This window comes from Myripristis murdjan, chromosome 3, assembly GCF_902150065.1.
Source record: "Myripristis murdjan chromosome 3, fMyrMur1.1, whole genome shotgun sequence".
NCBI lineage: Eukaryota > Metazoa > Chordata > Actinopteri > Holocentriformes > Holocentridae > Myripristis > Myripristis murdjan.
In genome coordinates, this window is record NC_043982.1 from 42,228,741 (window position 1) to 42,240,797 (window position 12,057).

At 41.2% G+C, this 12,057-nt stretch overlaps 1 protein-coding gene across 1 annotated transcript; it reads left to right on the forward strand.

Annotated features, from left to right (window-relative positions):
* Nucleotides 1-1,382: 1,382 nt before the first annotated feature.
* Nucleotides 1,383-11,565, forward strand: LOC115378330 (transmembrane protein 138-like). Its single transcript, XM_030078554.1, has 5 exons — nt 1,383-2,455; nt 4,455-5,030; nt 6,288-6,459; nt 8,578-8,653; nt 11,158-11,565. Exons 3-5 carry the CDS (start codon nt 6,334-6,336, stop codon nt 11,268-11,270), a joined length of 315 nt encoding a protein of 104 aa, XP_029934414.1. The 5' UTR covers nt 1,383-2,455; nt 4,455-5,030; nt 6,288-6,333; the 3' UTR covers nt 11,271-11,565.
* Nucleotides 11,566-12,057: the final 492 nt, after the last annotated feature.

A 12,057-nucleotide genomic window follows, 5' to 3' on the forward strand; every position in this document is an offset into this window, starting at 1 on the left:
GTAAATATTTCCTACACTTTATATTACACTATACAACAGTGTGTTACTGCCTGGCCAAGGGAAACCCCAGTGCAGCATGAATACTGAAAGAGACTCGGCTCTTCCCAGCCCACAAGAATCACCAACAACCAGGATGCAGCCCTTAAAGATTTATCTCTGATCGACTTAAGGGTGAGCGCAGGGCAAAACAGCAAACAAGAGAAACCCAACAGGACTGACTCCTAACTTAACTTAACTTAACCAAAACAGGAGAAAAAAGGATCCAAACCAAAAAAAAAAAAAAAAAAAGCTGGCCATCAAACCTCCCCCTCGGATGCTGAAACCAGTCAGCTCCCTGGAACAGCCTACATGCACACACACACACACACACACAATCACAATCAGCTGAGTTCACCTGCAACCCATCACACACACACACACACACACACACCACAGCAGGCGCACCAAGGGAAGAAAACACTGCACAAAGAGGTACACACAAAACGTCCCTACGACCCCGGGGTCATAACAACTGCAGGGTATCTTAAATATTTTGTATGTTTGTTGTGTAGTATCCTTTTCAAATGTACTGTATCATCACCATAGACAGTGAAGCTCATCCTGGACACAGCTGTTCCCTGCGTGGGCCCTACATAAATCTGACTTTGAAAGCACAGACTTCTCTGTTACAGTGGAATTTAAAACATGCACAGCTCACTGCATGGCATTTATTTTCAGTGAACATCTGACAGACACTGAACAATAATTGGTTGTAAAATTGCCAGTCCCACATTCAAACACCACATCAGAACACACTCGGGGCCTCTGGCGTTCTCATGCCGGCTCTCGGCTCTGGGTCTGCATGTGTGGTGGTAGTAATGCAGATTAGCCACTAGATGACATTGGCTCTCCTCTGGCCTCAGGTGGCTTTCCTGGAAACTTTACCGTAATCTTGAAATGGAGGGTGACTGAAAATGCTCACACAGCATCCGGCAATAATCTGCCATCATTTAGTCAGAGGTGACTACAGTCATAACCAGTTGTCATTTGTAAAAAAAAAAAAAAATCAACCCACAACATTTTTGTTTTATTTTATTTTTAACAAATTGCAGTTCAGCGATCGGAGTCCATTAGAAAAACAAACAAACAAAAAAAATGAACATATGACACAAACAAGATACACAACACACATTAAAATTAAGAAAATAAAAATTATGCCTTAAATAAATAAATGCAGCACAATGTCATCACTCAGTGTGTACACATGTTGTGCAGTATACTTTTAGCAAGGCGTACATAATGGGAAATATGACAAGAATTCATACCACACATGGCAAAAAATCATGTGCCCCTCTATTAGGGAAGTGGTGGGATTAAACCTCCACACAAGCTGTGGATCTGTGTGTGGTGCGTGCTGCGTTCATGGATCCCCTGGACGGTGTGCAATTTGGAGAGATTTGCGCCCAGAGACACCGGCCCCTGAAATCAGTCTTCATTTGTCAGACTGTCTCCAGGTACACATTCATGTTGTGTTTTGACACTAGTTTGGCTTGTAGCTGTCGACTGTGCGGCTGCTAGACATCAGGATATCACTTCTGTGTAAAGCAACAGGCTGCTGGCGGGTTTCTTAAGAAGATTAAGTTGCACAGAAAAACAGCAACAACCTCAGGCTGGTGGCGTAATAACAACCACAAATGCTTGGCTTCTTTAGTTAGGGCCTGTATTTGGTCAAAGGATAATGAAATATCTGACAAACTGTGACATTTTTGCTTTGAACTGGATGAAATATCTGACAAACTGTGACATTTTTGCTTGCAACTGAATGAAAAGAAAGAAAGGGAAGGGAAGAGGAGTCTGATGTGTACTCATGACACTGGAAAAACCTTAATCAAGAGCTGTTTGTCTCTCATTCTGTCATTTTCTCTCCCTTTTGTATATACATTTCTTATCCAGTTTTCGCCTACAAACAAGCAGGACCGACACGGTGTCAGCGGTTCAGCCTGGAGCTTCAACAATTTGTATTCAGCCTCACTGTTGACACTCCTCGGCCCTCCTCGGTGTTTAAAACTGGGCTTAATCTTCCTTGCACCTGCCACCGCCGTGCCAGGCTATAAATACATCTCACAGTTTATGCGTCTGGGGGTCATAATAGGATCCACCTGGTGTTACGGTGACGAAGCCTGCTGGATACTGAGCCTGGCTTGAAGATGCCCTAGGAGCCACGGGCAAAGACGTTCCTACTTATCTAACACCTCGGGCAGCAGTGAAAGGATCTTGTGTTCTTCGCAGGCCAATGTAAATATATCCAGCCAAGGAGAAGAGGAGGAAATAGCCCTTGATGTAACGGATGACAAAGGATTTCAAGGAACGCCTAAGCGGCCATTTTTTCTGTTTTGCCGGGATGGCATGAGGTGAGCACAGCAGGAGAAGCTGTTGGTGAATTTTGGAGTCATCAGAATCACATTGCTGGTAAAAGGTAAATATTAATGTTGTTACTCAGAACATCTTGATGTAGAGTGGCTTTTATTGTAAGTCCAGTCGTTGGGAGGCTTTGTGCTGACTGTGGTGCGGTGCAAGAGGCTGAGATTTGTTTTGTTATCAGGACATCTGCAGGTCCTTCAAAATGTCTTAAATTCAATTTAGTAAATAGTCGGCCTCAAAAGTCATTCACTAGTCTTGATTTCCACATAAACATGTTATCTAATTTCATTTATCCATCTCTTAATTTCAGGCTCTTTGGCTTGAAATTCAACATTTCTGACCTTACAGAGCACTAAACCTGCTGCTGAACCTGATACTGACATGCTGCACTTAACCTGATGGGAAAATGCCTGTTATAGACTATACTCACTTTATTAACACTCTCATATACTACATTTAGATGAACATAAGAAAACGGATTATTCATTTTAGTATCTGTAGGGAGAAATCCACAAATATCCTTGGATCTAACCTGTTCCAAGTTCTGTTTAAAAAAAGTCCTGATTTGTTTTTTGTTTTTTTTCCCACTGGCAGCGGCTTATTGTCGAAGCTGAAGGAGTTTGTTCAAACCATGTAGTCTGTAGTCTAAAATTTTGTTAAACTGTATCTTGAAAAACTCTTTTAAAAAGAGCATGTAATGTAACTCTCCGCCTGGTTTTGTTTACATGTCGTGACACTTTGGCCTCTGTGGCTCATATCAGCTGCTGTCCCGCTAACAAGGAGCAAAACTGATTCATTCATCACCACGCCGATCCTCTGACTTCATCTTTTGCTGTTCTGCGAGTGAATTAGAGCGATGCAGGTTACTCACAGCCCAGTACCTGTTGGGCAAGCTGTTACTAGAAGCACCGGGGCAGTATGGCAGTAATCCTCCCCCCCTGCTGTCAAACACCCCAGGAATAAGAGTGATTCACAAGGTGGGAGGCTATTTTGGTCCTCCACTTCCAGCAATTTCTTTATAACATCGGCATGGTGACCAAATATTTGATGCAAGGATCCAGATTTTCAGTGTTTTCCTCTTAAAGAGCTGCTTGTTCGGGTTTAAAAAGTGGATTTCGCTCTTTTTACCCAATTCCCCCACTGGGATTAGTGAAGTATTTATAAGAATAATTTGTAAAGTTTATTTATATAGCACTAATCAAAACCAGCATTACAAAGTGCTTTACAACAGACACATAAAAAACACAACAATAAAATACACAGTAATTAAAAAAAGGAAGGTATAAGGAGTAATAAAATGTGAGAGATAATGGATGATTAAAAACTGTATCTAAAGCAACAAGGAGCAAGTGTAAAAACAACGAGTGAGTCAAACTTAAAATAGACTAAAACTTAAAATAGAGCAGTGCAATACGCAAGGACAACGTCAGAAATAATAAAGAGCAGTATAGAGCAGGAGTTAAGACTGAAAGTAAGCATAACAATAACAGGAAAACATTATAAGAAGGCCTTAACGATAAAAATAAGTTTTCACAATTGATTTAATTCATTTCTGATTCTGATTTTTCACAGCAGATAAACATAATCAATCAGAAGAGTGCTCATGTAACTAGATCCGGTTAAACTAAAAAAATTGTTCACCCCATGTAAAATAATATGCTGCAGATTGACTGGCATCCCTTCACTCCGTTATAAAGCACTACTGCCTCCACAGCACTGCCACAAACCAGCAGATGTCTGGTGAAATTGGTATGAATATGCAAAGTATAGTGTGTGTGAAACCCATATAAAATATCTCTAAAGAATACCTCATGTTATTTGGCTTTTTAAACTGAATTCATTTCTTTTTAACTGTAAGAAAACTCTAGTGTCAGTTTCAAAGGTTTGGAAAGTCGTTTTTTTTTTTTTTCTCCTTGTCATGTGGGGGCTTGTAAATCTGCCACTGAGTGGGAGTTACACTGCGTCTTTGTTTTTCTTGTGGGAAACTAAGAGCCAGCATGACGTGTTCCCCCCACAACACTCATCTAAGGTTTCTTTCTTATATCTTTCCACAGAATTTCTGCTGGATTTAGCTTCGGGGTTGATGCTCTGTCATTACGAATATGACGGCTGAGGAACACACTCTGCACCTTTTTTGCTGCCACGGCGTGTCGGCACTGCTCATCACCGTGCCGTAGATTATAATGTGCTGCCACTGTCCTGGAGCTGGAACTGTGAACATCAGCACACATCCACCATTTCTGTTTCACCGGGCTCATTTTACAGAGTGATAATGGACCCGAATGCAGTGTTTTAGCCCCTTCTGCCGCCAGTCTATCCCCCTCATTTGGACAATCAAAAGTGGACACAAGAGACACTTGAACGCCTCGCTCAACGCTGAAAAAACGCCGGCGCCGCTGTATGCGGATTGATGTTTCTGTGTAATGTGTGCATGAGTGCACTGCAGCCTTGGATCCATCGTGGAACCACAATCCCCCGGGGCGTCCCCCCTTCGGGCCGGAGACGCTACAAACCAGCAACTACTCCCTGGTGCTGCTGATCCAGCTGAGCCTGCTGTCCTTCGACCTGTTCGTCAACTCCTTCAGCGAGCTCCTGAGGGCCGAGCCGGCTGTCCAGCTCGTACTCTTCATGTAAGACCCGAGTTCCCCGTGCTGCTGATTGGGCTGCCTCTCACATACTGGGGAGTGCTGCTACTTCAGCAGCCAAAATATTATGTTAGGCTCAAGGGGGAAAACATCCCAGGCTAGGAATAGTTTGCTGTAGTCATCTGCTTTGTGGCGCTGTAATGAAACGGCACAGCGCTGCCCACAGCCAGTCAGCTTTTAATGAAGTCATCCTCTTTCTGCTCACTTAATCTGGACCATCTCATTTACATTAAACCACCACCAGTTCACATGAGCTGTAGTGATATATTCAGTGGTGGGAAAAGTACTACAAATTGTCACTCTAATAAAAGTATTGTTCCTCTGCTGGTATGTGACTGCAGTAGAAGTAGAAGTACTGCTCCTCTGCTGGTATGTGACTGCAGTAGAAGTAGAAGTACTGTTTCTCTGCTGGTATGTGACTGCAGTAGAAGTAGAAGTACTGTTCCTCTGCTGGTATGTGACTGCAGTAGAAGTAGAAGTACTGTTCCTCAGCTGGTATCTGACTGCAGTAGAAGTAGAAGTAGTGCAGTAAAAATCTCCTGCAGTAAAAGTCCAAAGTGTCTCATGTCAAATGTCCTGGCAGTAAAAGTGACTGAGCTCCTTTTTCCAAACAGTAACTGTGTTAGCTGGGATCTTTTCCATGCACTTAGAAAAGGAGGAGAGAACACGCTGCACACTGCATGCTTTTAAAGGGGCATTACACTCAACTGAAGTGAGGACCCTGTAGACTCAACTGACTAATATGAAAATAAGCACACCATATGATGGTTGAGTCTACATGGCTCACATGATTAATGCTATTTTCCCCTTTTTTCCCCACACTTATTCCACATTTTTTTCCCCTTCAGTCTAAATGGTCCTCACTGCAGTTTGTCATAGTGCAGTTTTTTATTGTGAAACTTGGAAAATGACAAAAAGTAGAACCAATAAAGTAGAAGCAGGCTCTTTGATGACAGAGCTTTTATTGTGAAAGGTTCCACAATCTGTCGCTGATCATCTGTTCTCTGTAATGGATCTGATTTAAAATGTAGTGAGTGACAAAAATCAAGTTAAAATGGACTGAAGTCAAAGTAAAATTACTGACTTAAAAAATACTCAGAAAAGTACTAGTACACAAAAACTAGTTACTGTGTATAATTACACTTCTCTTCTCCTCTCTTCTTTTCTCTTCTCTTCCCCTCTCTTCTTCTCTTCTCTTCTCTTCTCTTCTCTTCTCTTCTCTTCCCTCCTCTCCTCTCTCAGTATCCAGGACATCTCCATCCTCTTCAACCTCATCATCATTCTGTTGATGCTGTTTAACACCTACGTGTTCCAGGTGGGCCTGGTCTTCATATTACTGGAGCGCTTCAGAGTGATGCTGCTGCTCTCCTCGCTCTATCTGACCCTCAGCATCATCCTCCACACATGGATGATGGTACGTACCTGCAGAGTACAAAAGACCGACGAGAATATTACCCAGGATTCAGTTTGTATCGCAGCTTTTGGGTCCTGGTTTCGGTTTGTTTTGGTTTGCACATCAAGCAGGAAAAAAAAAAAAAAAAAAACATCTTCCGCTAATGTTCTCTGTGTTTTGTCTTATTTGCACATTTTTTCATTCATAGATTTTGACAAACACAGTGAAATCAACAAATATTCTTTCAACAGCAAAAGTTTACTTAGTTTGCTAAAACAAACATAAAAAACGTTCAGTATATTTATTAATTGTTCAGCTCAGTGTGTGGTTAGACGGCTCTCATGCAGTGGATGTGTTTTTAAAGTTGCACATTGTAGGGTTTGATTTTACACCCCAAATAAAAACCTATCGTGTTTTGTAAAGGAGAAATATTCCTTCAGAACATGTCAAAATGAGACCCCAGATGTTCCCTTCAAAGTTTTCTAAATGCTGTAGTCAGCTCAGCTCAAATTCAGCTACAAGGCTTTAAAAACAAAACTTTTGGTCCAGACGTCTTATGTCTTATGTCTTTGAGTTGTATCAGAAGTATTGCTTTGTGCATATGAATTTCTCTGGTGCACAAGCTTGATATTAACAGCTGTTTGTGTATTAGTGAAATGTCTTCGCTGCCCACTGAAAACCTTGTATCTCTAGTTTTGGTGATTTTCATATTTTAGCTTAATTTGAGTATTTACATCCTTCTCTGTGGGTTCAGAAAGTTGTACAAATCATATAAACTGAAAAATGGACTGTTGTCCTGAGTTTTTGAAAATATGATGTTTGATGATGGTTGTTATTATAGAGATACAAGGTTTTGGCTGGACAGCAGCGATATGTAACATTTGAGAGAATAAGAGTTATATGAAAGCTGAATAATAGACAGAACATTTAATGTCAGCGGGTTGTGTGTTCAGTTGCAGAACAAATGAATGAGGGAACAAAATCCTTCAGGTACAATAAAATGAAGCAACTGATCAAACAAAAGCTAGGGGCAAATGTGGCCTAAAGGTTATAGGAGTTAGAGACTGTAACTGTGTGAGTGCTGCCCTACACACACTGCCCTGGGTAAGTAAAAGCTAAAAAAAAAAAAAAAAAAAAATGTGAGAGAGATTGGAAAACTGCCAGAAGTCCACCTTTCCAAATCTAGTCACTAGGGCAGAAAGAAATCAGCATCTGAAAGCACCCGGACATTTTTTTTTACCCTTTTTCAGTCTGATTCCAGCGGCCCGAGCAGAGGTCAAGTTCAAATTTATTTAAAGTTTATTTAAAACCTGAAGGCGGCAGAGAATATTGATGCTTTTTAAACGCAAACTCAAGACCTTCCTTTTTGGCCTGGCTTTTAATTAAAATGTAGCTGTTTACTTATATGTTTGTTTATGTATTTTAGCCTGTTTAGCTTCTTGGTCTATCCTTTTATTTTCTGCATTACTTCCCTTTTAATAGGCTACCTTTTATTTTCTGGGTTCACTCATTTCTATACGTGACTTCTCTTTTTTATTATTTTGTTTTGCACTCTAAACCATTCACTTACTTTCTTATCCACAGTTTTTATTTTCCTATTTATTTATTTGTTTGTTTGTTTGTTTTTTATTTGTTTATCTTCTCCTTTTTCATATCTCATTACTGCTTTTATTTTGATAGGATTTTGAGTTTGATCTGCTTCTTACTGGTCTTAACTCTGCCCCTCTGGTGTTTCCTCACTGCAAATGCATGAGATTCGTGATAGTGTTTCCACAGTTTCTGGTTTCATTTATTTATTTTTATTTTTATTATTGGTTATTGATTGAAAGTCCAGCATCACTGTTCACAGTCTCAAAGGGTTTCCATGCCCACAAGTTTACAACAAACAGGATGACGACCTCGATTTAATCCTCACAGAGGGCAAGAAAAACAAATGTCACTGTGCTCACTTTGTTGTTGTTGTTTGTTTGTTTATTTGTTTGTTTGTTCAGTCATTACACATCACAACTGCATAAAATGCGCTGTATTAATACAATAAAGCGTACAACGTGATGACGTTGATCCGTCCCAGCAGCTGATGTGTGTTTGTTCTCAGTAAAGTGAAGTGACCTTTTGCTGCTGTCTTTGTCATTTTTGCAGAATCTCCGCTGGCTGAGCTCCAACAGATTTATCTGGACAGATGGCCTTCAAGTGCTGTTTGTCTTCCAAAGAATTTGTAAGAATCTCATTTTAAAATATGTTTTGTTTTTTGTTTTGTTTTTTTTCCATACCAAGCAAATACGGTTATTTTTTAACTGTTTTCATCTCATCTAAACTCATTTGTTTCAGTTCAGTTAGTATTATTTTTGCAAAGGACAAACATATGTAAATAATTTTCTCTTCTCAGTCTCATGTCAGCCTATATAAATACATATATGTAAAAAAAACAAAAAACAGTTGCTATCTTTGTATCATTGTAATGCCCTTCATTTGTGAATTATGTAATCTTTTCACCTCCTCCTCTGAGATCAAACCAGAGAGGTAATTCAGAGGACATTTTTAAGGCAGGTAATATTTTAAATATTTATTATGCATTTTGAAGGTCAGAGAAATCTCAAATGCCGGTGTGCAGCGTACAACAACGCTTTTCCAGGTTTGTTTCTCCTGAGCTGGATGCTGAGATGTGTGAAACGTCTGCTCAGGCCTCTTTTTAGTTTTTTCCCCCATGATGTTTATTCTTAGAGGACCAGTCAGTGGGCTGAATGCACAACCTCATCTTGAATCCTGCGTTTTATTCCTCACTGTTGGTTAAATTCAGGTGAAGAACTCAGCCCGGCTTGTAGCTTCGTCCACCCGGCCTCTGAGTTTTTCCCCTGTACCCCCCTCCCAGGTCACTGCAGCACTGCGTCTCACTGGCACGCACCATGCAGTGATCTCACACGGCCATATGGGTGTGATTTTTCCATACACATAAGCTCATTAGTGGATAAAAGGATTAATAGTCTGGCTGCTGTTGTTCTCTGCGGTTGATAGCTCATTATTAATAGGAGAGTACAGGGTGTATTTGTTTTATGTCTCAGTGTTTCCTCCGCCGCTCACGACCCCCGGGCACAGCGCTGCACTGTGCATGGACGTTGTTGTGAGAGATGACTCAGAGCTGCAGAACCACCCGCAGTTCATCAGATCTCATTCATTGAGAAACTTGACTCATTATGCTGCTGCACGCATGCTCCAGCACTGCGCTGGAAATACTGGTTAGGCTCGTGCATTTGACTGCTGTGGCGTGTTTTGGAGAAAACATCTGAGCTCAGACCCGTATGATGTTTCCACTAACCTCAGCGAGTGACTTACAACACTAAATATAACAATGCAGCCTTTCATAGGCAAATCATGTGTACATAAATTAAGGTTAATGGGGCAGTGAGTAATTATCTCTGCCAACAAAGCCTGTGTGTGTCTGTTTGGGGGAAAGACACTGACATGGAGAGCTTACAAGCTGCCCGCTAAGCAGCATCGCATTCCCTGTCCGATTCTTGGAAAATCAGCTCTGGAAGACAAACAGTAAACCAGCATGAACATAAGCCGACTGCAGCTTTGTGAGTTGGAGGATTGTTCCCTTGAAAAGTTGGGGGAGGGTTGCACTCCATGGAGCGCATCCTGATTTATTACTTTTATTATAAATTACAACCTTTAATGACGGCCAAGGTATTACACTGGAATTCATGTTTTCATCGAGGACTTAATTTGTCGCGACGCAGAGTCACACAGCTTTGTCATTTGCCACAAGAACAAACCGTCTTATGGTGTTCGCTCACCTGCAGCACATCCTCTGTCTTCAGATGGAAACGTGAGAGGGAGAACGTGTGTGTCTTAAAATTAATGTAGCGTGATGCTGTGCTCCGCTTACTAATTTGAAAAGGACATGTTAGCCCAGAGATGTCAGACCTGCGATAATCAAAATATTTGCATCCAGTTATTATCTACTTGGTGTAATAAGCAAAATAAGAGGTTTCTATGATAAATTGATAAATGACAAATTATGACAAATTAAGCAGAATCAGCTGGAAGTGAAGTAAAAACCAGCAGGCTGGTTGCTGCATTTACTTACAATAAACCTGTCTGCTGTATATTTGCTGCATTTCTCTCCTCTGCTTGATGTAATTCTACATTCTGTGTTATTTTCATGAGCCAACATGCAGTTTACATTTGATTGGTCGGCTGCATATTTTTGAGTTTTGAATTCTAGAAATGTCAGCACCAGGCCAAGTAAGTAATTATTGAGTTGTTGGTATTGATCGGCAACTCGATTAACCCCTGCAGGTCTGTTATGCTGATACGTGGGCAGGTGTAGATAATGAGAGAGAGAGCAGAGAGAGGGGACGACATGCAGGTTTTTCTGACAGAATGCACACACTGTCATAACGATTTATAATTTTTAGTTTTCAGTTTAAGATTTTATACATATCTAAATCTGTCTATCATCTATCTATCTGTCTATTTTACTTGTTCTTATTACTTTTTTACTACATCACTTCTATTTTTTTACTTTTCTTTGACACTGCTATTTCCCTGTAAAAATGTCTTTTGAGAGTCTGTAATTTAAAAAATCATCTACACAGGCCAAACATGTTTAAATCTGAATTAAAGGGAATTGTGTGTTGGCCATGTATTGAAGTTTCAGAGGGTTAAAAATCAGGGATATAGTTTACAAAGTGAAGACGTGTGTGTTTTTCTTCACAGCCTCTGTGTTGTACTACTACTTCTACAAGCGGACGTCGGAGTACCTGGGCGACCCTCGCCTCTACGAGGACTCACCGTGGCTGCGGGAGATCTTCGCCCGTGCCAGGCAGTGATGTGACGCCGATCCGGGTTCGGTCAGGAAGCTCAACACGAGACGCTGCAGAGGCCAGAGGTGACGAGGAGCTCGAGGAGCTTGATGAGGACCTGGCCGGGCGCTTCAGACTGACAGGACCGGCTCGGGTTTCCTGCCTGGGAGGTAAAGAGGAGCGCCACCCCGAGGGATAACCCTGAGTTTGAGCTGTCTTGGCACCAGTCACCACATGCCCTGTTTTCTGTTGTTGTAAATACTGTACATTCAGGAAGATGTTGTTGTTTTGCGTGAATCAAAGGCTCTTCTTGTTGCTTCAAGTTTGTTTGCCTTGTCAGCACTGGCTGGGGTTTGGCTGTCAAGGCGCGGCTGCATGACATCGAGCATCTCCGTCGAGAATACTCCAACGTTTTGGGAAAAATCCCCTTTTTCCAACTTACCCAGACTGAGATGAGATGTTGGATACCATTTTCACCTCTGTACATCCAGTGGTTTGGTTCCTGTGGATAGCAATGCGTGTTAGCTTAGCATAAAGACTTGAAGTCTATGGGATCCGTTAGCCTGGCTCAATGAAAGTGAAAAAATAAACCTTACAAGAGCTACAAATCTGCGTTATAGATGTGTATTTCAAATCCGCATGATACACTTTGTAAATATGACAGCTTCAGAGCTGCTGTAAGGTTTATTTTTTCACTTTGACGCAGCCAAGCTAATGACTTCCATAGACTTCAAGTCTTTATGCTAAGCTAATATGAAATGCTACCCATAGGAACGGAACCACTGGACATACAGAGGTGAAAATGGTATCCAAC

Coding starts and splice junctions, on each gene's coding strand:
- LOC115378330 (XM_030078554.1), top strand. CDS start 6,334: ATGCTGTTTAACACCTACGTGTTCCAGGTGGGCCTGGTCTTCATATTA. Junction 6,460..8,577: donor TCCTCCACACATGGATGATG/GTACGTACCTGC, acceptor TCATTTTTGCAG/AATCTCCGCTGGCTGAGCTC. Junction 8,654..11,157: donor GTTTGTCTTCCAAAGAATTT/GTAAGAATCTCA, acceptor TTTTCTTCACAG/CCTCTGTGTTGTACTACTAC.